Consider the following 24410-nt stretch of genomic DNA (forward strand, 5'->3'; position numbering starts at 1 on the left):
GACAGAAAGTTCATTGGATTTGGCGTTTTGTAGAAAGTGGGAGACAAGGAAGTGAAAACAGCAATCTAACTACTTTTTAAGGAGCCGAACTGTCAAAAGAAAAGAAAGAGGAAGGGAGAACTAGGGTTAAGGAAGGACTTTATGTTTATTAATATGAGAGTGATCTGAATATGTTTAGGGGGGGAAAGAACTGCATTTTGGGTAGACCTATTCTTTACTGTTGGGTACAATCACACATACTGCAGGACACTCAACATGCCCCATTTCCAGGTTCTAAGAACCAAAAGCACACAGACACATGCACACACACACACACACACACACACACACGCACACACACTTTACAAAGGTAGTCATTATGAAATCTCAAACCTCCCTCCCCCCATCCCCACTGCCAAACATTTCCAAGTATCTCCTGAGGAACACTAAGCTAGAAAAAAAAATGCCAGCAGAAAGGAATAAATTGATACTTAAGGGAAAAAAGGAAATAACGGACGAGCCAAGGTCCCAGTTCTGGAGGAAATATGAGGAGATGAGACAAAGGGCACAAAAGCAGCATTTAATGTGAACCAAGAGAATGACATGAGAGATGTTCAAGCTTTCAAACCACACAGACATTGGTTGAAGTCCCAGACTAACAGTTACTTCCTCGGAGAGATGCTTCTGACTAATCCCAAAAGTCATTCCCAACCTTTGCCCCTTTGCCACCTCCACCAGAAAGCCTCACCATGCCCACAGAGTTGGCCACATGACCTCGTTTGAGCTCATGAGGTTAGGGACGTGGAGGAGATTCCTCCTGATCTAATATCCACACCCCGCCTTTTCCTTCTTTGAGTATGGGCATGATGCCTACAGCTAGGACAGCATCCTCATAACCATGACAAAAATACCAAGGGAATCCCAGAAGTCAGCCCTGACTTCACTGTATCACTTGAATCACCCCCAGCAGTCCCCATCTCCAGGTGTCTTGTTCTGAGACCCCAGTAAGCACCTATTGGTTCGAGCCAATATGAGCAAATCACCACCTAAAGGTCTTGGGCAAAACAGTTAATCTCTCTGATCTACAATTTCCTTATCTGTGAAAAAGGACATCATACTTGCCTCATAAATGCAGTGAAAGAATTAAATAGAATAACATTTTTAAGCTCACATAAGGTGACTAGCCTAGAGCTTGACAAAAGTCAATGACCAATCAATGTTAGTTCTTTGCTCATTGCAACCGGCTAACAACACACAGTAATTTGGGTGTTCTTGGTCACTGTAAAAGAGAATTGTAGCCACAATTTTTTGTCCTCAAAAAAATGGAATCAAACTGGCCTTTAAGATGATTCTCATGCATGCTGGACACTCAGACCACAGAAATATAATTTTGAATAAAACATAGATCTATTGTCTAAGAATAAGGCAAAAAGAATTAAAGAAGACTCAGAAAGGGGAATAAAAATATATACTTCATGTAGAAATCATAATCTTCATGTAGAAACCATAATCCAATTTCTAGGTGTATCGGTATGATCAATTAAAAGCTGGCTGGTGACAGTGAATTAACTGGACCCCTGCCCCTGTATATATAACAAGTCACTACTTCTTACCGAGCCCCTTTAATATGTCCCTCATCTAAGAACTCCCTCTTCCTTATAAATCAACACTTCCAAATCTATGAGCGACCCTAAGCTCAAACACTATTTTATTCTGCTAGGCTTTCTTTCTTAATGTTCCTGACTTATCTTCATTGCTTATGCCCTGTGTGTATCAGTTTACTGAAATCACTATATGTTCCAGCTTTTAACATCTTGATAAGTCCTGATTGTGTCCCGTGTCACAATCAATAAATGCATTACCGCAGAGGCAGAGCCCACCAAACCACTGCTTATCCACCAGGCCTAAAATGAAAGATATGAACAACCCAAGTGTTTCTCTTTCAGTTAACAGGAAAACATGAGGATCCCACAGCCTTCAAAGCGTTAAATGGTCTCGTACATGAAGATACAAGAAAGGACCTCCGGTTTATCAAGCTACCGTGCTTCGTAAAACTCACTACCCACTGAGAACTAGGTGTTATTTTGTCCCCATCTTGCAAAAGGAAATGTCGAGGCTCAGAGAGCTTCAAAAGCATCACTAAGCTCACGTAGCTGGTGAAGGCACAGCGCTCCAGACTAACGGCGCCAAAGCCTGCCTTCTCTCCGTGTCCCACCCCCGCCTTCCTATAGATATGTCATCACCTTCCTGGAGGATGGAGGAGAAACACAGGATGGCTCATGCGTTACTTTCTAGCACCAGGTGCTTCCAGGTCTATAAATGCCTAAAGTAATTCCCGCTTCTCCAAGTTTCTCCAAGCATTAAATCTGCACCTGGACTTCAACTGGCCAGTCTCTTGAAAGCAAATCCTAGCTCCAGTTTTAAAAGGGAGGGTATGTTGGCCAACAAGACACCCACCCCACCGACACAGGTGGAAAGGCCTGGAATCCACACAGATGTGAGGGCCACACCACTGCCATGTGTACGGGGTCTTAGAGAGAAAGGGCCACCCATCTTTCCCCCAAGTATAGTACAAGGCAGGAGGTAAGATGGGAGAGGAGTAATAGACCTCTAGGCAGGGAATACTATCCCAGCCTTTTTCTGACTCCACAGCGTGTGGACCGCGAGTTTCAAAATCAGCCAAAAAAAAACTTTTAAAGTCAAACATACTTGGATCTGGATCGCAGTCCCACTGTTCTTCCAGCCGTGTCACTTTGGCCTTGGTACGCACTTGAATCTAGGTTCCACATCAACTAAAACCTAATACTACTACTGTTTATCTCACAGGATCACATTAGAATTAAAATGCTCATTAACATCACACCTGGCACAAACCTGGCATGCTCTATCAAGATTTTTTGCTTTCCTGTCCTATTTACTATGTCTTAACTCTCCTCATCCGTATGGTAACACCACAGTATGTTCTTGAAGTATTCAGTCCCCAGGAAGACCACAGGTCAGACAACCACAAGCAAGGTAAACAACTGAAAGACATCAAAATTCAGGACGAAGCACAGAGTAAAATGTGAGTAGCATAGCCATCTTGGTTTCCAGATTATGCTGGATATAGAGACCCACACGAGCAACTGGAGGGCAAGAGTCTATTTACAGTGTCACACGTCACTGCTGGCTTAACCACTCTCTCCAAACACATGGCCATGAGATGCGTGTTGGGAGAGACACAGCCAGTAAGGAAGAGAGCAAGAAAAGATAGGGCCAATGAAGAGTGGAGGCCATGTTCCTAGCCCCACTTAGATTCAAAATGCAGCACTTTGTGCAAAAAAATTACAGTGCTATTCAAAGCATCATCCCTCAACCAAACAATTTAGAAAGGAAATAATCATAACAACACACACCAGAGTGAGAATATTTTCACATGCCCTTGTATTAGGAATGAGATACAGAATATGGCACCTGTTTTAGCTACCTACTGCACTCTGGTCAGCACAACTACTTTCAGACCCTGACCGTCTCCTTGGCATACCCTTTTCCATTCTTGCAGCATTAAAGAGCAGATCTTGTGTCCTCTTGCCTGATCCTACTGCAACTTCCACTTCCTGTTTTCCCTGCTACCTCCTACCCAAACCATTTTCCCTGGTCCTAATGCCGAAGTCAGTAAATCTGTCATTCCCTATCACACTGCTCTTTATTCTCTCACCTAAAGCAACTGTTTGTACAGTACTTTTTCAGAGTTTTCTGCATATTTTATTTCACTGTATCTTCAAAGTGTTGTGAAGTGGGTAGGGCAGAAAACAAAATTAAAATCTCTTAAACTATAAGCTGAGTATCAGATAATTTACGTTATTTGTTCATTCAAATTTCCAAAGCTCATGAGAATGCAGACTAAAACTCAGGACTTAGAATTCTTACTTTAGGGTTCTGTGAGGCAGAATTGTATCAACAGGAAGCATGAGCTTCAAGAGAGCTACTTTTGGGATTTGGATCCCATTCCCATTATTCACAAGCTGTGGTATCCTGGATGGGTTATTTAACCTCACTGAACTAAAATCTGAAAACCCAAGAAAGATTTCAGCAAAGCAGGAGAGAAACCTCCTAAAAAGAAACATAAGGTCATCTAGCTTTAGTTCATTATTTAGACTGAGATGGGCATCCTACACCCAGGATCTCAGGGAGAATAAAAGCATTTATAACAAGACAAAATAAAAGAGACTCTTTAAACACAGGTAGGGAAAACTGCCAAAAAATCACCTCATATACTTTTTAAAAAATTCTTATTAATTATTTTTATTAACATATAATGTATTATTTGCCCCAGGGGTCCAGGTCTATGAATCATCAGTCTTACACATTTCACAGCACTCACCATAGCACATACCCTCCCCAGTGTCCATCACTCAGTCACCCCAACCTTCCCACCCACCTCCCCAGCAACCCTCAGTTTGTTTTATGAGATTAAGAATATCTTGTGTTGGGCGCCTGGGTGGCTCAGTGGGTTAAGCCGCTGCCTTCGGCTCAGGTCATGATCTCAGGGTCCTGGGATCGAGTCCCGCATCGGGCTCTCTGCTCAGCAGGGAGCCTGCTTCCTCCTCTCTCTCTGCCTGCCTCTCTGCCTACTTGTGATCTCTGTCTGTCAAATAAATAAATAAAATCTTTAAAAAAAAAAAAAAAAAAAAAAGAATATCTTGTGGTTTGTCTCCCTCCCAATCCTCATACACTTTTTAAATGGTCTCTGTTACTATTCTCAACAGTTTGTATTATAGGTACCTAAGTGTACTCTCCTATTGAGAGCAGTTCCATAGCTGAATGTGCCTTTTTTGGCTATGGCACAGCTATACCATCAATGAGCTTTGGCTTCATGGTGGGGAATGACCAAGGGTCCTACCTCACATATCAGAGCCCTTCCCCTGATTTTTACCTGACCTTTCTTCTTGGTCGGCCTCCAGTTCAGAAGTATCTCGACAATTGGCCAGGACTCTATTCAATTCCCACTCTTTTCATGTATCATCGAACTTCCCTTTCTTCAAATTGTTCCATATGACCTTCAGCTTAGCCAGGAGAATGCTGTGCTGGACACATAGTGAAGCATTTGCTATGTATTTTCTCTCTTCAACCACCCTATAATATGTATTATGGTCCCCTCTATACAGGCAAGGAGATCAATATTTAGAGTGAGTGGCTGGTGAGTAGTCCAGATTCCCACATCTAGAGGTGATGGCTAACACAAGCTCTGATTGCAAATTCAGAACTTCTAACAGCTCTACTCTTCTAGCTCCCATGCTTTTTTTCCACCATGGTATAGAGTACATTTCCTCATTAGGAAAGTAGACACTCATTAATGTTTGTACTCATTAATTAGCATATGCAAAAAACAAAACAAAAAAACAACTGAGTACAAGGCTATCTGACCACATGCTGAATTTGTGTTTCTCTCTACTTTGGTCAAAGTCTTTTTTTTGTTGTTGTTAAGATTTTATTTATTTATTTAACAGACAGAGATCACAAGGAGGCAGAGAGGCAGGCAGAGAGAGAGAGAGAGAGGGAAGCAGGCTCCCCGCCGAGCAGAGAGCCCGATGCAGGGCTCGATCCCAGGACCCTGAGATCATGACCTGAACCGAAGACAGAGGCTTTAACCCACTGAGCCACCCACGCGCCCCGGTCAAAAATCTTCATATCCGTGTTTTCTTCCATTATGAACTCCTTCCATTGGGGCTTTATTCCTACAATATAACCGTCCACAAGAACACTTAGTAAATGGGCTTTACTTGGACGAACTAACAACAAAACTGAGGTAAAATGGCATGGCAATTACCTATCTTCCAGAAGGGGGAAGCAAAAGGAAAGGCTTTTTTATCATCCTTCAGATGGTACCTGTACCTCAAAGACTAGGCCGTGGCAAAGCTGCATTTCTTGGATTTTTTGCATCAGTTCCTTTTTAAAATGTTTTGTCCTGTGGCCGCACAGTTGATTCATAGTTGTCCAATTCCGTGTCCTCGTTCTAGGTTTGTAAAATATGTTCATGGTACTTAAAAATAAACTTCTATTTAAAAAAAAAATAAAACAAAACTGGCCTTAGAACTTGAGATGTTTTATTTTTGAAACTTGCCCCAAAAGCTTATTTCTCTGAGATCTGGGGGACTCTTTTTATTTGCCTTCATGCAAATCCCTTAACCCTGCAGATGTCCCTCTGGGGGGAGGGCATCCCAGGCATCTTGGCGCTGCTGCCTGCTCAGCCGGAGGGGGGGCGGTCCCCTGCTCACCCTCCTCAGCAGTTTCCAGCCCATTCAGGTGTCTGACCCCTCAGGGATGAGCCTTCCATCCACTCTCCAGTTTCTGTGGTATTCAGGACCTCCTTCTTTCTTCCTTTTCTTCTTTCTACCCACGTTTTAGAAATATTTTCAGGTTAGAAGTCAGTTACATATTTTTTAGACTATTTTAGGAAATTGCCTAAAAACCACTAAAAAGAAAAAGAGAAGATGGAATATTTGGGTGTGGCTGCCATGGCGGGAGGTTTAAGAGACCAGAGAGGGATCTCCTTACCATCACCTCACTGCTTTCAGTCCTCCCTTTAACCCCCAGAAGTAGGAACCAAAAGGTCCACTGTGGACTCAGGCTGCATCCAAGCACGACGCCGTCTCATCTCTTCATTACTTCTCTCCTCAGATCCCAGTTCTGCCATTATGAATCAAGTGATAGATGAATTTTAGTCAGGTAATATCTACCACGGCGCTATATAGGGAAGGACAAAGTAGAGAATAGAAAGGTACATGAGACCCTGACGAGCCTTGCCTTTTTCTGGAGAGGCAAGAGAGCATGTGCCTTTGGAGCCAGCAATCAGTGTTGACGTCTTGGCTGCCAGTTACTAGCTACCTCACTTTGACTATGGTTTTTTCATCACTCTGAACTTCAATTTCCCCATCTGTCAAAAGGAGTTAAATAATATCACTTAGATTGCTGAGTTATAAGAGTATTAAGTAAGACAATACACACTGGGCGCCTGGTGGCTCGGTGGATTAAAGCCTCTGCCTTCGGCTCAGGTCATGAGCCCAGGGTCCTGGGATCGGGCCCTGCATCAGGCTCTCTGCTAGGCAGAGAGCTGCCTCTCTGTCTCTCTGCCTGCCTCTCTGCCAACTTGTGATCTGTCAAATAAATAAATAAAATCTTAAAAATATATAAATAAAGCCTCTGCCTTCTGCTCAGGTCATGAGCCCAGGGTCCTGGGATTGAGCCCCTCATGGGGGTCTCCGCTCAGCCAGGAGCCTGCTTCCCCCTCTCTCTCTCTGCCTGCCTCTCTGCCTGCTTGTGATTTCTGTCTGTCAAATAAATAAATAAAATCTTTTTTAAAAAAATAAGACTATACACGCAAAGTGCTATGTACTTGAGCACACAGTAAACACGAAAGCACCTAGAACGAATCAATGAACAAAAAGAGCTCAGCCCCTCCACATGGTCTGCAGCTTACCCCATATGATGATATTGTCATTACATATTCGTAAGAGGCACAACAGAGAAACAACTAACCAGTGTAGCCAGTAACCTTTCCTATGGGGGCAGGAAGGCGGAAGTGCTAAAATAATGGAAGTTGCACCATAGCCCGCATAACCAAAAAAAAAGAAAAAAAAATCATTTTCACCTTTCGTGCTCTCAACATAAGCATGCACTTCTTTATGATTCAAAAAATTTGGCTCATCCACCTTGGCCTTCTTTCAGTGCAACATCGTGCCCTCAAAATACCACTGTGAAAATAACATCATCAGCTGAGGACAATGATGTTAAGAAGAAAAAAAAAAAAATCTATCCTAAGCAAAAGCTCAATGGGTTTGTCACTGTTGGTCTCTATTTTCCATTCTGGTTTAGTTTATACCATGTCCCCCAGCATGGACTTCCAGTACCAGAATTTCTTTTCTAACACATTTACCTTTGCCCAGGTGAATGGAAGCATACCTTTCTCATGTGCAACGGTAGCCCCTCCTTTGAAGACTTCCACTTGACCTTTCCTAGATTGAATAAAGGCAGCTCCCTAACAGAAGCGCGTCATCTCTGCCCGCGGCCGACAGATGGCGGTAGTGATCGCACGCGGTTGCTGGAGCCGGCTAAACCCCGCACAGTAGTGGTTCTCAACTGGCCAAGGAGCACTCTTGCCCTGTCTGCCCTAGCTTTTGCGGTGTTTACAAACATCAGTGACCCCACTGCATGTCCTTTAAATACAAAACTACAGTTCTGGAAGTGACGATAAGAAGTAGAAGAGGACAATGCAAAGATAGAGACCAAGTGATGAGAAGCAATAAATCCCACAATTGGAGTGAAATGAATCATTCTAAGACATGATAACTGCAAAGGACAAGGTCTATAGGAGGAGCACTGCACCTAAGCAGTGAGCAACAATCAATGAAGGAAATCTCTGAATAATTTTTTTTTTTTTAAAGGAAGAACAAAATAAAACCACAAACAAAACACCTTCTGCAATTAGAGAATAAGCATCACGGTCAGACGCTCATGAGCTTGTCAGAGAACAGTTAGCCTAACATTCACGCAGAAGACTATACAATTTCTTTGAGGCCACGAAGCTGCGGGGCTCAACCTTAAACACATACTGGAATCATGCAAGAAGCTTTCAAGGAGCCGGCCATCCGGGCTGCACGGCGGGCCAGCACTCAGAATCTCTGGGTGTGCGTGCGCCCCAGGCGTCCCCAGTGTTGAAAGCTCCTCAAGGGACCCAATGGGTCACCAAGGGTAAGGACCACTGCCTTCAATTCTAAGCATGGAGAAAATGCAGCTGCTACTGGTTCCATGGAATAAAATCCACTCTGGGGTGTAGATCGACGTGTGACATGCACAGACAACTTAGTAAGGAGTACTTCTCTATGACATCTGTATCTTCAAGGAAACAAATAACCTGCCTCAAGGAATTTTTCTTTTAATAGGCTTGGAGCCGCAGGGGGCAGGGGAGGGTGGGGGAGTAATATGTGTTTCCAGGAAAGAATAGAGCATGCCTTACTTTAAAGGTTTAAAGGAGCTACGCATGCACATATTTGAAGAAAATGTACCACACAACTATGAGCTTCAACCTCTCGTCGTCATTTCAGGGAGTCCATTTAAGAGCACATGGACCCTGTTCAAGACTACAGGAGTTCTGAATACCTGTCCCTTCTCACTTTCATCTCTGAAGGAAGGGACTAATTCCTGATCTACCTACTGATTCAGCGCATTCTAGTTCCATTCCATCTCTTAGAAGTTTTGCATTCAAACAGAGGCGCAGTTCAGTTCTTGACAAAACCCTCCCCCTGCCCCACCCCCATCACTCTCTCTTACCTTATCTGCCATTATCATAGAGGAGCCTCCGTGGATGCCCAGGATGGGGGTGAGAGTCTGAGCTGAAATGAAGTCAAGGATCTGGGCGATGGCCTCCTGATCTGTGTCGTCCGCAAACACCACGCCCTGGATCTTCCGGTCAGACATGAGATCACAGATGCGAGTGATGATGCTCTTTGGGTCTGTCTCATTCATGGCTACCAGCTCCACACGGGGGACCACGGAAAGATGGTGGAAGTCATCTTTCTCGTGGGCATCCTTGATGGCCACCTCGTCGGAAGTGCCCACGAGGATGACAGCGATGCCAATGCTGGGGGGGCTCTTCTGAGAACGAGCCCTGCTGCCTGACACGGCCAGGACAGCCAACACCAACCAGAACTTGGGAGAACAGCACTCTGCTTTGAGCTTCATCTTCAACTCGTCGACTCCCTGAAAACGCAAAGAGAGAATGGTTACATTATGACCCCACTCCATGACCTATCTTGTTAGGGGCTGGATACTGCAAGTCAAGGGCCTGATCTCCTTTCTCTGATCATCATACCCCATGTCTGTCTTCAAGCCTAGTGTCCGATCTCTCCTGTCGGCTAGGCAAAATGGAAGAAAGAAAACGAAGCTTTCAAAAGCATCAGGAATCTTTAAGCAAAACCATGAAAGCTACTGCTATGGGCATCAGCAGCAAACAGAGGCAAAAGAGGGAAAGAGGACACAAGGGGTCCAGGCAATCATGCCAAGGGCACAAATGCAGGAATCTCCAAGAAGGGGTCTCGCTAGTGCTATGGGATCCCTGGCACTTCTACCACAACCCATCCTTGAATTGCTCTTGGGCCAAGGGAATGGCATAGACCAGGCAAATGAGCAGCAAAATGGACTCAGCAGAGGCTAGGAACAAAACATGGTCTGGATAAGCCAGCAATGGGGAGCTACAGAAACATAAGCCCCTTTACTCTATGCTCACCTCAAAGAGGACAAGAGCCTGAAGATTCTTCAACAACTCTAAGTAACTGACTTTTACAACTACTAAAACAAAACAAAACAAACAAACAAAAAAACAAGAAACACATAAAACCAATACATAGACAGTACTTTAAAAAACATCTCAATGGAGCCTAACAATTACCAACAGGGGAAAAAAAAAAAGATATTATCATTCCCCTTTCACAGATGTTAAAGTTAAGGCTCAAAGAAGCTATAAAGTCCAATGCTGTGTACCAATTAAGTGAAACAGACATGAATCCAGATCTTCTGGCTTTTCAGCCAATTTGCATTCCATTGCATTATGCCACACTGCCTCTCCATTGTCATTTTTTTGGGTCTATTATAGTCTATTATCACAAGGAATAGGATTTTTGCTTTTTGTTTTTTTGTTTTTAAGTAGGCTTAAATTCATGACTGTGAGATCAAGACCTGAGCTGAGAACAAGAGTCAGATGCCCAGGGACCCCTATAAGGAATAGTTTTATTGTGAATTGTTATATCAAACTACAGTGATGTGGACAAATACTACTGATATCTAGTAATGTTACAGCCACGTTACAAGAATTTTCCACGGCGTCCTATAGCAGCAACTTCCTTAAGATGACTGACTCCATGTTTGCACAAATTCACCACTGTTTACCCACAACATACTCCTGCCTTTTGCTTCCCCGTATACCCCTAAATCTTACACCGTACACCAGACTGAGGACACGGCTCCCTACAGAGCTTGGTCATTTCTCTTTACATTTCTTGCCATCCCCCAAGGGCTCTTCTTATTTAAATAGAACTCACCCCACTTACATTGTTTTGACTTGTTTTAAGTAATCATTATGGCACATCTGTTATAGTCTGTGCCCTGTGTTAGGCATTTCCTTATAAGCAATCTCTTCGTTCCTCATAGAAATCCTATAAATTAGTCACCTTTATCCCCATTTCTCAAATGGCGAAACTGAAGCTCAAAACAGTTATGTAATTTTCCCAAGGTCAGTAATATTATAATACCAGCATGCCAATACGTAAATATAGCATTTTTGTTCTCCAAGGAAATATTCTACAAACTGTACCCAAAATCAGAAGTCAGGATTCTCATTCTTCTACAAAGATCAAGGATGAAAGTGTGGCTTAATACGTCCTACTTGCTTGACAGAAAAGGTAAGATACCAGAGATCTAAAAACTTTGAGAGTTTGAGAGTTCAACCAACAGAAAGAAAACAATGAGGATATTGAAAAGAAAGATAAAGAAGCATCGGTCTGAGCAGACTGACTGCAAAGGGCATTAAGGATTCAGGTGTGAGAGGCTGGGGACATTTTGTGGCTCAAAAAGCACAAAATCCAATCCAGTTCTTGGCAGAAAAGATTTTGGAACTCTTGCTGTGGTGCTCATCCTTCCACACTGCCAAGAAGGAGAGCTGTATTGATCGTCTATCGCTTCTCAACAAGACAAGTAGTTCAGTGGTTCTCACCTGAGCACAGCTCACTCCTGACAGTTCTCCAGGCTCTGTGAGCCCTGGAAACCCAGGCTGATGAACTGTATCCAACCTAGCAAGAGGTCCAGGGCACACAATCTTCATCCTGGAGTTTAAAGCAAAGCAATGCTGTACGGGGGTGAGCGGCACTAAACATTTGGGGAAGAGAGAGAGGCTGAGCACCTCAAAGAGCTATTCGCAAAATAATAATTATAAGAATAATCTGTTCGATTCCAGAGACTGTCTCTCAAGGACAACCAAAAGATCCTGAATTTGGCAAAACCAGCAGCTAACTTCATTCCAATAATATTCTGCCCTACAGTGACAAGTCCCTAAATCAGATTCCCTCACATTGAAAAGTGGTCTACTCTGCCATGACAGTTTATTAACTTGAATGCACTCTACACTCTCTCCACTCCCATTTTGGTGTTTTATTTGCTCTTTTTGAAATATCTCTTGGTTTCTTCTATTTCTTCTCACACAATATATCAGACTTGGTTATGCAATGGCTAGATGTGATGCCCAAAGAATAGAACCTGGTTTTACAGTGCATTGCTTTTATACTCAGGACAGAGCAGAGCACTTTGCAAAGCAATACATTAAAGCAGATACCAGCAACACAGGGGCAGTGAGACAAACAGAGAAGCTGCTTTGAATACAAACTCAATTTCGCACCTTAGGAGGGGGTCAGTTGAGAGAAAGCATGCTGTCCATTTCTGTCCAAGGTAAGCAAAGTGCTTCTGCTCCTTTCCTGAGACAGACCACAGTGAGTCTTGATGGAGCTGCTCGATGCTGCTTTGCCCCCAACCCTCCACCAGACTTCCCTCTCCCTTGGAAGAACTGAGTGCTGTCGTCTCCGGGCTCTCACGATAGCCTGCATGTTTTTAAATACCTGCTTATTGTAATTATATAATTATGTGACTGCACGTAACTGCCTATCTTAACTAGCTGGTATTCTCCTTGCAAGTAGGGGCTATTAGGCTTAGTCAGCATTTATGGAGCCCTGATCACCTGGCAGACATTGCTCTTGGTGTGGGGGATGGAAGAGGCCCAGGCTCTACCCTCCACAGTCTAAGAGAAGATACACACAAACACCCCTTCTCATTTCTGTTGGCATGCCTGGAGTCTAGCAGGGCTTCACAGACCATAGGGAAGGACTCAACAAACATAAGCCACTGAATTTCTACCATTATAAAACTGTCCACATTTGACCATTTTTATCTATAGTAATAACCTACTTTATATATGATGTATTTATAGTAACATTTGACCTGTAACTTACCATATGCCAGACTCTATTACTGCCAGCTAACTTTCATGTATTAATAAATCACATATAAACACCATAAGTCACACTTTTCCCCTATATTATAAAGGAGGAACCTGATCTTCTGAGAGGTTAAGTACCCGACAAAGTCCACACCACTGAAAAGGGGTGGTATTAAAACGTGTCTGTCCCCAAACCCTTGCTCTTCCCTTTCTGCTGCCTCTCAATATAATAAGAGTGTATGAATAAAATAAAACAGGAATGAATGAATGAACAAAATCACCAACCAACACCCAACTGCACTGTGGCATCAGGTCCGCATGAACTAAGCCTCTGAGGATGAACCAGTCGCCCAATCCTGTCACCATGTCCTCGGCAGGGAAGTCAGGATATATCCCTAACCTAAATACCTGGAAGAGGTCTTGTGAGGATCAAATGGCAGAATGTATATGGGAGTGCTTTGAAGAATAGAAAGTACTCTACAGATGCAAAGGATATTACCTTTAAGTTTCTACAGAAGTTGTTCAAGGAGACTAGCTGTTTGTAAAAGCAGAAAGTCAGCATGTGGGAGGCGGGGTAAGAGAAAGGCAGGCTGAGGCTGAGAGGAATGTTAAGAAGAATGTCACAGGGGGCAAGACATATTAGCTCCTGGACAGATATAACTCCCGGAACAACATGCCCCATAATGGCGTCAGGGTAGCAGCAAGCTCAGCTCGATTACTTGGCTGCACTTGGCTTATCAGTCAAGTGAAGCAAAATTTCAGAGTCATTCAGGCCAAGGTCAGTAATGGGGAGCTCGTCACCCCCAGACCATGATAGCCAGAAATCAGGCACTGGGGTGCACAGGCAGAACCAACAGCAAAGGGGCAGGACTGGAGACATGACTACCCAGTTCCGGTCCCTCTGCTCCCTGAGGCACAAGGCGAGGGGTCACCAGATGTCTGACAAACAGAAGACCACAGCAGCTGTGGTTTGTGCCTCCAGCTGGGACACAGTAACTACAGCAGGAACCAATCCACACTTGGCCCACAGCAACTCCAAGGGAAAATACGTCTGAGAGAGGATCTGGGCCAATCCTGTCCCCAGAGAAAACTGAGTCCTGGGGCAACACCAACAGGAAGGATAAAATGTGATTTAATAGATGATTAACTCAAATTTCCAAGCACCATCCCGTAATGCAGTCAGGACCTTGCTGTTTGGAGTGAACCAATTAAGGAGACTGTGATTAGAATATGACTTGCAGTGAGAGAAATGAAGATTGTAAGTGCCAGAACTAGGCATCAGGTCCAGTTTCTCAAGCTACCAATAAAAACAGGCCTTAGAATTCATAATATTAGGGAGTGTGGGGAAACAAGGAGTCTCACACAGTGTAAGTCAAGTGAAGCATAAATGAGTATAACCTTCCTGGAGGTGGGAATAGCTATCAAAATTTTAATACCAAGATACAGTCCAAATGTGAAAATATTAGAAGGGACAATGAGAGATGTCACATACAGGTACCAAAATGTTACAATAATCATAATCATACCAGAATCTTAACATCTAGGCTTAACATGTGTGAGGTAGGAGCTAAAATACCTGGGGAGAAACAGATAAATCCAACAGACAAACTATAAGCAATGGCATAAATGATCAAAAACACAAAGCCTGAGGGGCGCCTGGATGGCTCAGTGAGTTAAGTATCAGACTCTTGACTCTGGCTCAGGTCATGATCTTGGGGTTGTGAGATCAAACTCCGAACCAGGCTCCCAGCCGGGCATGGAGCCTGCTTTCAGATTCTCTCTCCCTCTCCCTCTCCTCCTGCCCCACCTCTCGCTGTTTGCCTCAAAAACAAAAACAAACAAACAAACAAACAAAAAAAAGAAAACAACAACAACAACAAAATAAAGCCTGAGTCATAAGCTTGTACTACTTCAGAAATCCAGATAAGCATGTACAATACAGAATATATATTCTTTTGAAGTACATGGAAAATATTAAGTTTACGAAAATGACTCAATAAATTCTAAAGAATCAATATGAAACAACTGCCATTTTTCTATAACATGACTAAATTACTATGGACTCTGAGGAACTAACTGAAGGTTTTGGAGGGGAGGGGTTGGGAGGTGGCATGAGCCTGGTGGTGGGTATTAAGGAGGGCACATATTGCATGGAGCACCCAATGAGGTGCATAAACAATGAATTCTGGAACACTGAAAAGAAATTTTAAAAATAAATAAAAATTTAAAAAAATTTAAAAATAAAGGTAGCTAAAAAAAAAATCACATATTCAAAAACCTTTTTAAAACTTAGAACCAAGTAACTCTAAAGTGACAGAAGAAATTACAAGAAACTAAAAAGTTCTTTGAACAGAGTAACAATGGAAACATTAAATATCAAAATTTCTAGAGCACAATTAAAACAATTGACAGAGAAGTCTATGCCTTTAAATATTTAAAATAAAACATAAAATGAAAAATAATTAACAATTACCTGAATCAACCTTAGGGAGAAATTAAATAATAAAGATAAAAGCATAAATTAATGAAACACAAGGTAAATGTAAGAAAAAACAAAACCAAAAACTAATTGCTTAAAAGACTATCATAGACAAAGTTCTGAACAAGACAAATCACAGAAAATAGAGAGAAAATGTAAATTAAATTGACAATGAAAAGGGGACAATGTGTGTGTGTGTGTATGATGGAACATTGAAAGTAATAAAAGTATATTATGAAAATGAATTGCTTTTAAAACTTAATGTATAAATACCTAATAAAAAAAAGCAAAAGAAGGTTCAAGAAGATATAGAAAATTTGAATACACTAATAATCATTAAAGAAAATAAAATGGTTATTAAAGTCTCCCAGTTATAATTTTCCAAAACCAGTCTACCATCCACGCACTCAGCCTTTGCCAAAATAAGAACAGGTATGCATGGTTTTATAGATGAGGACTACCAAGCTTTTTTTTTAAATAATTATATTTATGTATTTTAGAGAGAGAGTGAACAAAGAGGGAGAGGAGCCAGGAGAGAGGGAGAGAGAGAATCCCAAACACACCACATGCTGAGCATGGGGCCTTACGGGCATGATCTCATGACTCTGAGATCATGACCTGAGCCACAATCAAAAGTTGGAAGTTTAACTGATGAGCCACCCAGATGCCCAGAGGCCTACCAAACTTTTTTTTTTTTTTTAAAGATTTTATTTATTTATTTAACAGATCACAAGTAGGCAGAGAGGCAGGCAGAGAGAGAGAAGGAAGCAGGCTCCCTGCTGAGCAGAGCGCCCAATGCGGGGCTTGATCCCAGGATCCAGAGATCATGACCTGAGCTGAAGGCAGGGGCTTTAACCCACTGAGCCACCCAGGTGCCCCTACCAAACTTTTAAGTAAGAAGTGGAGAGCCTTGTTCTTGTAAGTTGAACAAAATAGAAAAACAAAGGAAGTTTAGTTCTAAATCCAGATAAAGTACAAGAAAAGATTATCATCTTTCACTTATAAACATAAAGGTAAAAAAAAAAATTCCAAAGAAAATATTAGCTAAACAAAAAAAATAGTATATTTTAATAATAATAATAATCAGGGTGGCTGGGTGGCTCATTGGTTAAGTGTCTGCCTTTGACTCAGGTCATGATCCCTGGGTCCTGGAATCAAGTCCCACGTAGGGCTCCCCATTCAGTGGGGTGTCTGCTTTTCCTTCTGCCCCTCTCCATGCTTGTGCTTGCTCTCTCTCCCTCTCTCTCTCAAATAAATAAAATCTTTTAAAAAAATTAAAATAAAAAAATAAAAATGATCATAATCATAATCAAGTGTGGTTTATACCAGGAATGTAAGGATGGCTTAACTTCAAAATATAAACCAAAATAATTTACCACCTTAATGGATTAAGGGAGATATTTACATGACTATCTCAAAAAAAAAAAATGATGGAAACACACTTGATTAAGGGAAAAATCTATTTATAATATAAATGTTAGTGTATGTTTTTAAAAAATTCTTTGATACTAGGAAATGGAGAAGATCATCAATCTTTACCTGGTACAAAAATATACTAAAGACTTGATCATATTTGTTTTGGCATTCAGGAAAAAACAAGGTTAGTGCTATCACTACTACTAGAAATTTTGGTAATAAAAGAAGTCAAGAAAACAAAAGGGTTTTTTGTTGTTGTTGTTGTTTTTAAGATTTATTTATTTTAAAGAGAGAGAGAGTGTGTGTGTGTGAGTGAGGGGAGGGGCAGAAGGAGAGGGAGAGAGAATCTCAAGCAGATTCTCCATTGTTTGTGAAGCCTGACCCAGGGCTCAATTTCATGGCTTCAAGATCATGACACCAGCTGAAAACAACTGAGCCACCCAGGCACCCAGAAAACAAAAGTTTTGAAGAATAAGAAGGAAAGAAAAATAAACTAGCATTATATAAAGATATGATGATTCTTTACTAGATAATCCAATAGAATTTAAAAACTATTATTTTTAATAAGGGTAGGGTATGATTGCTGGATAAACAATACTCTTAGAAAACATCAACAGCTCTCTTTTAACCAACTAGAAAACATGATAGTCATAACAGCAAAAGAAAATCTAAACTATTTAGGAATTAACAAAGAATACATAGGAACTCTGGAGAGAACATTTGAAACTCTTTTCAGGGGTATGAAAAAAAGGCTTGAACAATGTAATCATATACCTCATTCACTGATGTGATTACACTATTACAGAGTTCTGTTTTCTCCCTAATTAATCTATAACTTCAAGTCAATCCTATCAAAATTTAAAAGCAAGATTTTTAAAGGATTTTTTTAACTTATTCTAAAATGTATATGGAAGATAAAGGTATGGAAATAACTAATTAATTATATAAGATGTCCTTATCTGAGCCAGTAATAAAAGTGTGCTATGAACAAAGAAGTATGATTAACTCTACTCTGCAGAACAGATCCAAAATCAAATTTTTTAATTAACATAAATTAAATTTAAGTTCCAAGTCAATTTTGAGTCATATTTTCTAAATTCAAATTTAGAGGAGCAGAGAAAATGCTGAACCAAAAAGGTACTTTTGACTCAGAATGCTTAGCTCAGGAAATAAATGTGTTCACCAACCATCTGATACAGAAAGTGTGAATATCACAGATGTCAAACATGTACTATCTAATGCTATTCTGAAATACAAAACCAATATATACTTCTAGCAAATGAATTACAATGCTGTCTATATATTCAGGTCATTTGGAAACCCAATTTCAATCCTCCAAATGCATTTAGGGTCTGCTAACTATCATCTAAACATCATCTAAATCTGTAGAAATAACATATAAAAGGCATGAATCTTTGATTTCAGTTGGCTTAAACCTAAAATTTCTCTCTGCATTATTATTCCCTCTGCATTGTTGTTTCCTTCAATCTCACACTATTACCATCAATCACTATGCTCTTAGAGCTTCTGAACTCTATAGACCCTGCCCTTTCTTCAGAAAGGAACCCAGTAAGAAATCCTGGTAGTTTGGGCAGTGGGGGCAGGTGCTAAGACTCTGTACTCATGAATCTGGTGATGAAAGAAAAGTCTACCTAAATATCCCATGAGCATACTGAATCCATTTTTAATGTAGTGACCAGCATGCCAATAAACAGTCCTGTTAGGGTATGTACTTATCTAAAGACACTCCTGTGCAGAACCAACCCCAAATGCATTTCAACATACCATAGCCACAATGATTATAGAAAATCAAAGAAAACAGGGACTTAGTTAACTTGCTACTGGGAAAGTGTTTTATCAGAGAAGAGCAAGACAGATGAGAGAGGGAAAACATAGAGGTAAACCCGTGACCCAGCAGATGAACCATTAAGTCCTCTTAAACAACGCAGGCAAGAATGCCCTTTCCAAAGACCGCCAGTCCTTTTAACCCCTGTGTGAAGACACCCTCATCACTGCAAAGGACTAATGTCGCACTGAATTCCTTGGCAGATAAATTTTCTTTCTTAGGACTTCTGCTGAATAAGAGCCTTCTTGTTCTTATTTGGTCCAAGCCGACCTACCATCTGAGCACTTTCCTTGTCCTACAACACTTCCAGTGGCTAAATCTGGGCTTTTTGATCTGAGCTGTTCCTTCCTGCTTTATGTACAAAGCAGAAGGATTGCTTCTACTGTCACCCAAGTTCTTAACACAAGGGTTGCACAGATAACTAACAAAGGATTATAGATCACTTTCTGTGTGTGCATTTTAATAGAAATGTGTAATACAAACGTAGATGATTATCTGTACTCTCACCAGCAACAGTTCATTCATGGGGTTTTTTTCCCCCTTTAATATTCTGCAAGAGCAGACACCAAAATTGTTCAAAGTTTCTCTTCTAACATCTGCACATGGTTCTTAATTATAATTAATTCATATGCCTCAAAGGACAGTGTGGGCAGCCCTGCTGAAATCCAAACCTTTTGAAACCTGATTCTGATGACTACCATTTGGCAGCTGATTAGGGCAATTGCATATATTGGTTTAACAGCAAAATAGCATTTCCAAGTGTTAATAAAAATTATTGGCTTGTCACTGACTATTAAGGAGGAGGGGGATGAGCAGTGCAAATGGGTGATGGATGACAAAAAGAGAAGCACAGGACAGAGCAGCAGGAAAATCTCAACTGGGAAGGAGGTCAAAGGAAGATATCAGGAAGGCAACTGTGAGCCAGGGATGGGGCTGGGCTCTAGACCTATAGACACTTACCAAGAAACACTGGTGTTCTCAGGTACAAATAAATAACCTGTGTTAAAAAAAAAGACCTAAGTAATGGGTGTTGAAAATGGCCATGTCCAAGTCCCCCAAGGTGACCTGCTCCACTGCTTCAGTATATTCCAGCCACTATAACCATCAACAAAACCTCTACTGTAAACCACAGTGCCACCAAGCAACAAGAATCTTGCTGTGTTGTGCTGGGCAGAAGAAAGCTGTGGAGTTAAAAACACATGCTTTACACTTACTGCTAGCTTGCTGTGCAATCTTGGGTCGGTTTTCTTGGCCTCTCTGACCCTCCGCCCACTCATCTGTAAAACGTGAGACTCGTCGCTGCTTTCACAGGATTCTGGTGAAGACTGGCTGATTTGACAAGTGTTTATTGAATGTTTTCTATGTGCCAGATAACATGCTACAAGGTGAATCCAACACTGAATGTGATACAATCTACAAGAAGCCTTCAGTATCATGGCCAAGACAGAAAAAAGGCAGGAAATTACAGTACGATGTGACAAAAGCTATAATAGAGCATGCCCAGGGCACCACAGAAGTCCATCTAATTCTGCCTAGGATATCAGGAAGAAACAATACACCGAAATTACAAAAATAACAAAATATATGGGACGCTTGTATGGCATGGTTGGTTAAGTGTCCAGCTCTTGATTTCAGCTCAGGTCTTGATCTCAAAGTCATGGGATCCAGCTTCACCTGAGTCAGTCTCTGCACTTCGGGGGTGGGGTTAGGGGAGTCTGCTGGAGATTCTCTCTCCCTCTCCCTCTGCCCTTCCCTGCCTCTCTCTCCAACCCCCTCATTCAAATAAATAAGTAAGTAAATAAATAAATAAATCCTTCAAAATATATATATATAACAAAATATTAGTTAGAAGGGTATTATGACACAGTGAAGAAAGCAAGCCACTGATGTTTGCCATGGAAATTTACATCCACAGAAGTGTGTTAGAATCCCATGAACTTTGCTTTAAGTGATACTATGCATACAGAGTTCATTTCTCGTGTTTCAGAGAACTGCACTAAATTCTCAGTATTATTTTTGACTTTTTAAGGGCTGTGCTATAATAAGAGTATGTACTATCTTCCTGTTAAAATCTAATTACACATGCCTTAGAATTTTCTAAGACAGTCCCTTGGATCCTGTGAATGTGAACTTTGGTATAATACCTGCTAATAAAATGATACTGACACAAGCGCAGGAAAAAAGATCTAGAAGTCAAAGAGATCTAGAACTGAAATCTGGATTTGACACTTTGTGGGGAGGGGAGCCAATAACTTAAATTATCCAGACCTCGTTTTCTTCATTAAAAAATGGGGGTGTTTATCCTCACCTCACAGAGTTGTTGTGAATATTAAACAATTTACTTGAAAGCATCCAGCAAATAGTAGGTACCTGACATTTATTCATTGAATGTGAATATACTCTGTTCAGAGGGAGAGAAGGACTTTCTTTTGCCTCAAATTACTTAGAAAGGAGTCTCTCTCTCACACCATCCTCTTTTGCTTCCACAATATCCATTGACCTTAGAAATGGGTTGTTTTAGAAAGTTAGCCTGGCCTCACACTTATGAGAATGTCAGATAGATAGATGGAGGGAGGGAGGGAGGGAGGGATGGACAGATAGATGGATAGATGCACAGTTGCATAGATGGATGGATGGATGGATGGATGGATGGATGGACAGGTAGATAGATATCTCAAGCATCAATATCAAGGGCTAGCAAGGTTATAGAATGCATGTGAGACTCTCACACATCACTGTGGTTATGAATGGTGTACACATTCTGGAAGACTGTTTTTAGAATTCAAATAATGTTGAACAAGTTTACCGTGTAGACTGGCTCTCCAAGGTATTTACCTAACCAATGTGAAAACTTTTATTCTGCGAAACACTGCATGCAACTGTTTAAACAATACCTTTTCAGAGTTGCCAAAAACTGAAAACCATCTATATATCTTTCAGTGGATTAGTACATAAACTATGGTACAAATAGCCAGGCACTACCCAATGATAAAGAGAGCTACTGAGGCACACAACAACATGGGTGAATCTCAAAGGCAAAATAGTGACTGAATAGAGTCAGATTTAAAATGTTGTATATGGCATAATACCATGTATATAAACATTCTCAGGAAGATTAAAAATGACACCAATGGAAAACATACCAATGGTTGTCACATGTCAAAACATATTAGGGTTTGGGGAGGGTGTGGCTATAAAATGGCAGCAATAGGGAGTTCTGATACCCTAACTGTGCTGATAAATCTAAACCAGTGTTTTAAAAATCACAAGCCTGTATATTTTTTTAAAGTCAATTTTACTGTGTATTAATTTAGAAAGTCAAGTGATATTACTAAAATTGTTCTCTAAAAAACTAGTCTATAAGTAATAAACTGATATCCAATATAAATAATATTTAAGTCCTCCCACCGGGCAGCACCTACTTCCTCCTTCTCCCCACCAGCCACCAAACAACCATCAAATTTTGTGCAAAGTAATATAACAACTTCAGCAACATCAAAACACTCACATCATCACTCACTAACAATGATTCTCCCTGCATGGAGAACCCAAGTCTCACTACTCTGGCTAGTAAGATGTCTTTCCAGCAAACCTTACTGAAGTTAAGGCAAAGATCACGTCCATGTTCCTTGTCTATCTCCCATTCCTAGGAGAGTGCCTGGCATAGGGCAGGTGCTCAATAAACATTTACTGATGACAGCTCATGAATGAACCAATGAATGAGTACCTAAGAATACCACAATGAATTGCCTGTCTCCAGCAATACTGACATAGAAATGAAGGCACTGTTTTAGGTCTTTCACTCCCCAAGGCTTATAACATGAAGGAAAATACTACCAACCCCAACACCATTTCCAATTTCTTGAAACCATATAGGAATCATTCCTAGGTCAAAGTTGTTAGCTGATAATTGCTTAGGTACCTGAGTGTTTATTTGCATGTGTACATACTTATGTGAATCAATGCCTGTATGAATGACTTATGCATATGTACATAATCAGCCCTCTTACTCTTGGCCTCTGAGCTCTAAGATGATTCTGCTGATGAAACACAGCAGCCATATGTGATCCCACCTTCACTTGGAGCCTACATTTAAAACAAGATGCTGAGGCCATAAAAGACTTCACAGAAAGCACAAGAGCAGGGCCGGAATCAATAGGGAACAAAAGCTACACTATTCAAGCTGGCTGTGAATTAGGCCAACTCTAGACATACTCATATATTCCTTAATATAAAATGCAAGTTTTATTACTACCATCCATAGACATATTTGTTGACCACACAATCAATCATAACTGAACTCTGACCTTGTTTAAATCCCTCTAACAACACGTGTGGAATTGAGCATCTCCTCAGAGAATTAATCATAAATTGAAACATGACTCTAATTTTCCTTCCTCTTCTTCCTCTCTTCCCCTTCCTCTCAGATTACTTTATAACAATGCTGTAGCAGAGGGACACAGAACTGAAGATCAGGAATCTCAAGCCCAATAACAATTCTGCCACCAACCAGCCACGTGACTTAGAAAGAATTACTCAACCGCTCTGTGGCTCTATTTCCTTATCAAGGAAGAACGGCTGGTTGCTCTCCGAATCTCTTCTAGCTTTAAAAAATCTATAAATCCCTCCATCTTCCATTTCCCCCTCAAGCTCAGTGCTCTACTTTTCTTGACTCTGAGCCTTGGGAAGCAGACCTGTCTGAAGCCCATCAACAAGCTTCCTCATTGTCTGGCTTCTAGTTGGGTTTGACCAATGGAGTGCACCAGCTAGAGCTCGGGGGAACAAAAAGACCAGTCTAGGGCATTTACCATTCATTCTTCCTTCCCCACAGGTCTGCTACGGGTTGGTTGTATCACGTGACTAAAGATCACAGTTTCCCTAAAATGACTCTCTCCGCATGGCTCTCTCCACACAGCACCCTCTCCAGATTCCAGAAATTGCTCCCACTTTCCTCCTCGGAGACTGCAGATGGTAAGAACTATACCAAGTTGCTTCTAGCTCTGGGACACTGCATTACTTCTCGTAGTTTCTATGCACTGTCCACATCTTAGTAAACAGTCATTTTTTTAACTCAATTCAAACTAAACCAATTCAGGGTGTCATCTGTTTCCTGCTCTAATCATAAATAATACAGATTCCTCCCACATTCCATGAGAATGCTTAGGTACCTCTCTTAGCTTCAAAACAGCAGAAACAGAATCTGATTCGACCACCCCCCCCACCACTAGAATAAAGTATAGCCTCTCTTGATAAAGCTTTCTGCTTATGCTCAAGCCCTGGTTAGCAGCATCATAAGCAGCAATGCTCTCCAAGTGCCCAGCCCTCTGCAAAGGATGAATAAACATCTGTAGAATATTCTAAGAGAACAGCCTTTAGAAGAGAACATTTTGAGAGTGAGGAATGTTAAAAAAAAAAAAAAATCGGGAATCAGAAAAACACACCAAGCAATTATCAGAATGACTACAAAGCACAGTCCAGAGAAAGGCAGAACATTTTCATGAAGGAAAATGTGGTCATTTTTTTTCTTTTTTTTTTTTCAAGATTTTATTTATCTATTTGCCAGAGAGAGAGAGAGAGAGAGAGAGCACGCACAGCAGAGGCAGAGGGAGAAGCAGGCTCCCCTCCAAGCAAGGAGCCCGATGTGGGACACGATCCCAGGACGCTGGGATCAT

General features: G+C 41.2%; 1 protein-coding gene across 1 annotated transcript in view; it reads right to left on the reverse strand.

Annotated features, from left to right (window-relative positions):
- Positions 1-24410, reverse strand: part of GRIN2B (glutamate ionotropic receptor NMDA type subunit 2B) — a 403262-nt gene that overhangs the window by 270850 nt on the left and 108002 nt on the right. The window contains exon 2 of the mRNA XM_059404761.1: positions 9289-9717. Coding sequence (XP_059260744.1) covers positions 9289-9699 — 411 coding nt within the window. The 5' untranslated portion in view covers positions 9700-9717. The remainder of the gene's footprint in view (positions 1-9288; positions 9718-24410) is intronic.

Source organism: Mustela nigripes, chromosome 6, assembly GCF_022355385.1.
Source record: "Mustela nigripes isolate SB6536 chromosome 6, MUSNIG.SB6536, whole genome shotgun sequence".
In the NCBI taxonomy this organism is placed as follows: domain Eukaryota; kingdom Metazoa; phylum Chordata; class Mammalia; order Carnivora; family Mustelidae; genus Mustela; species Mustela nigripes.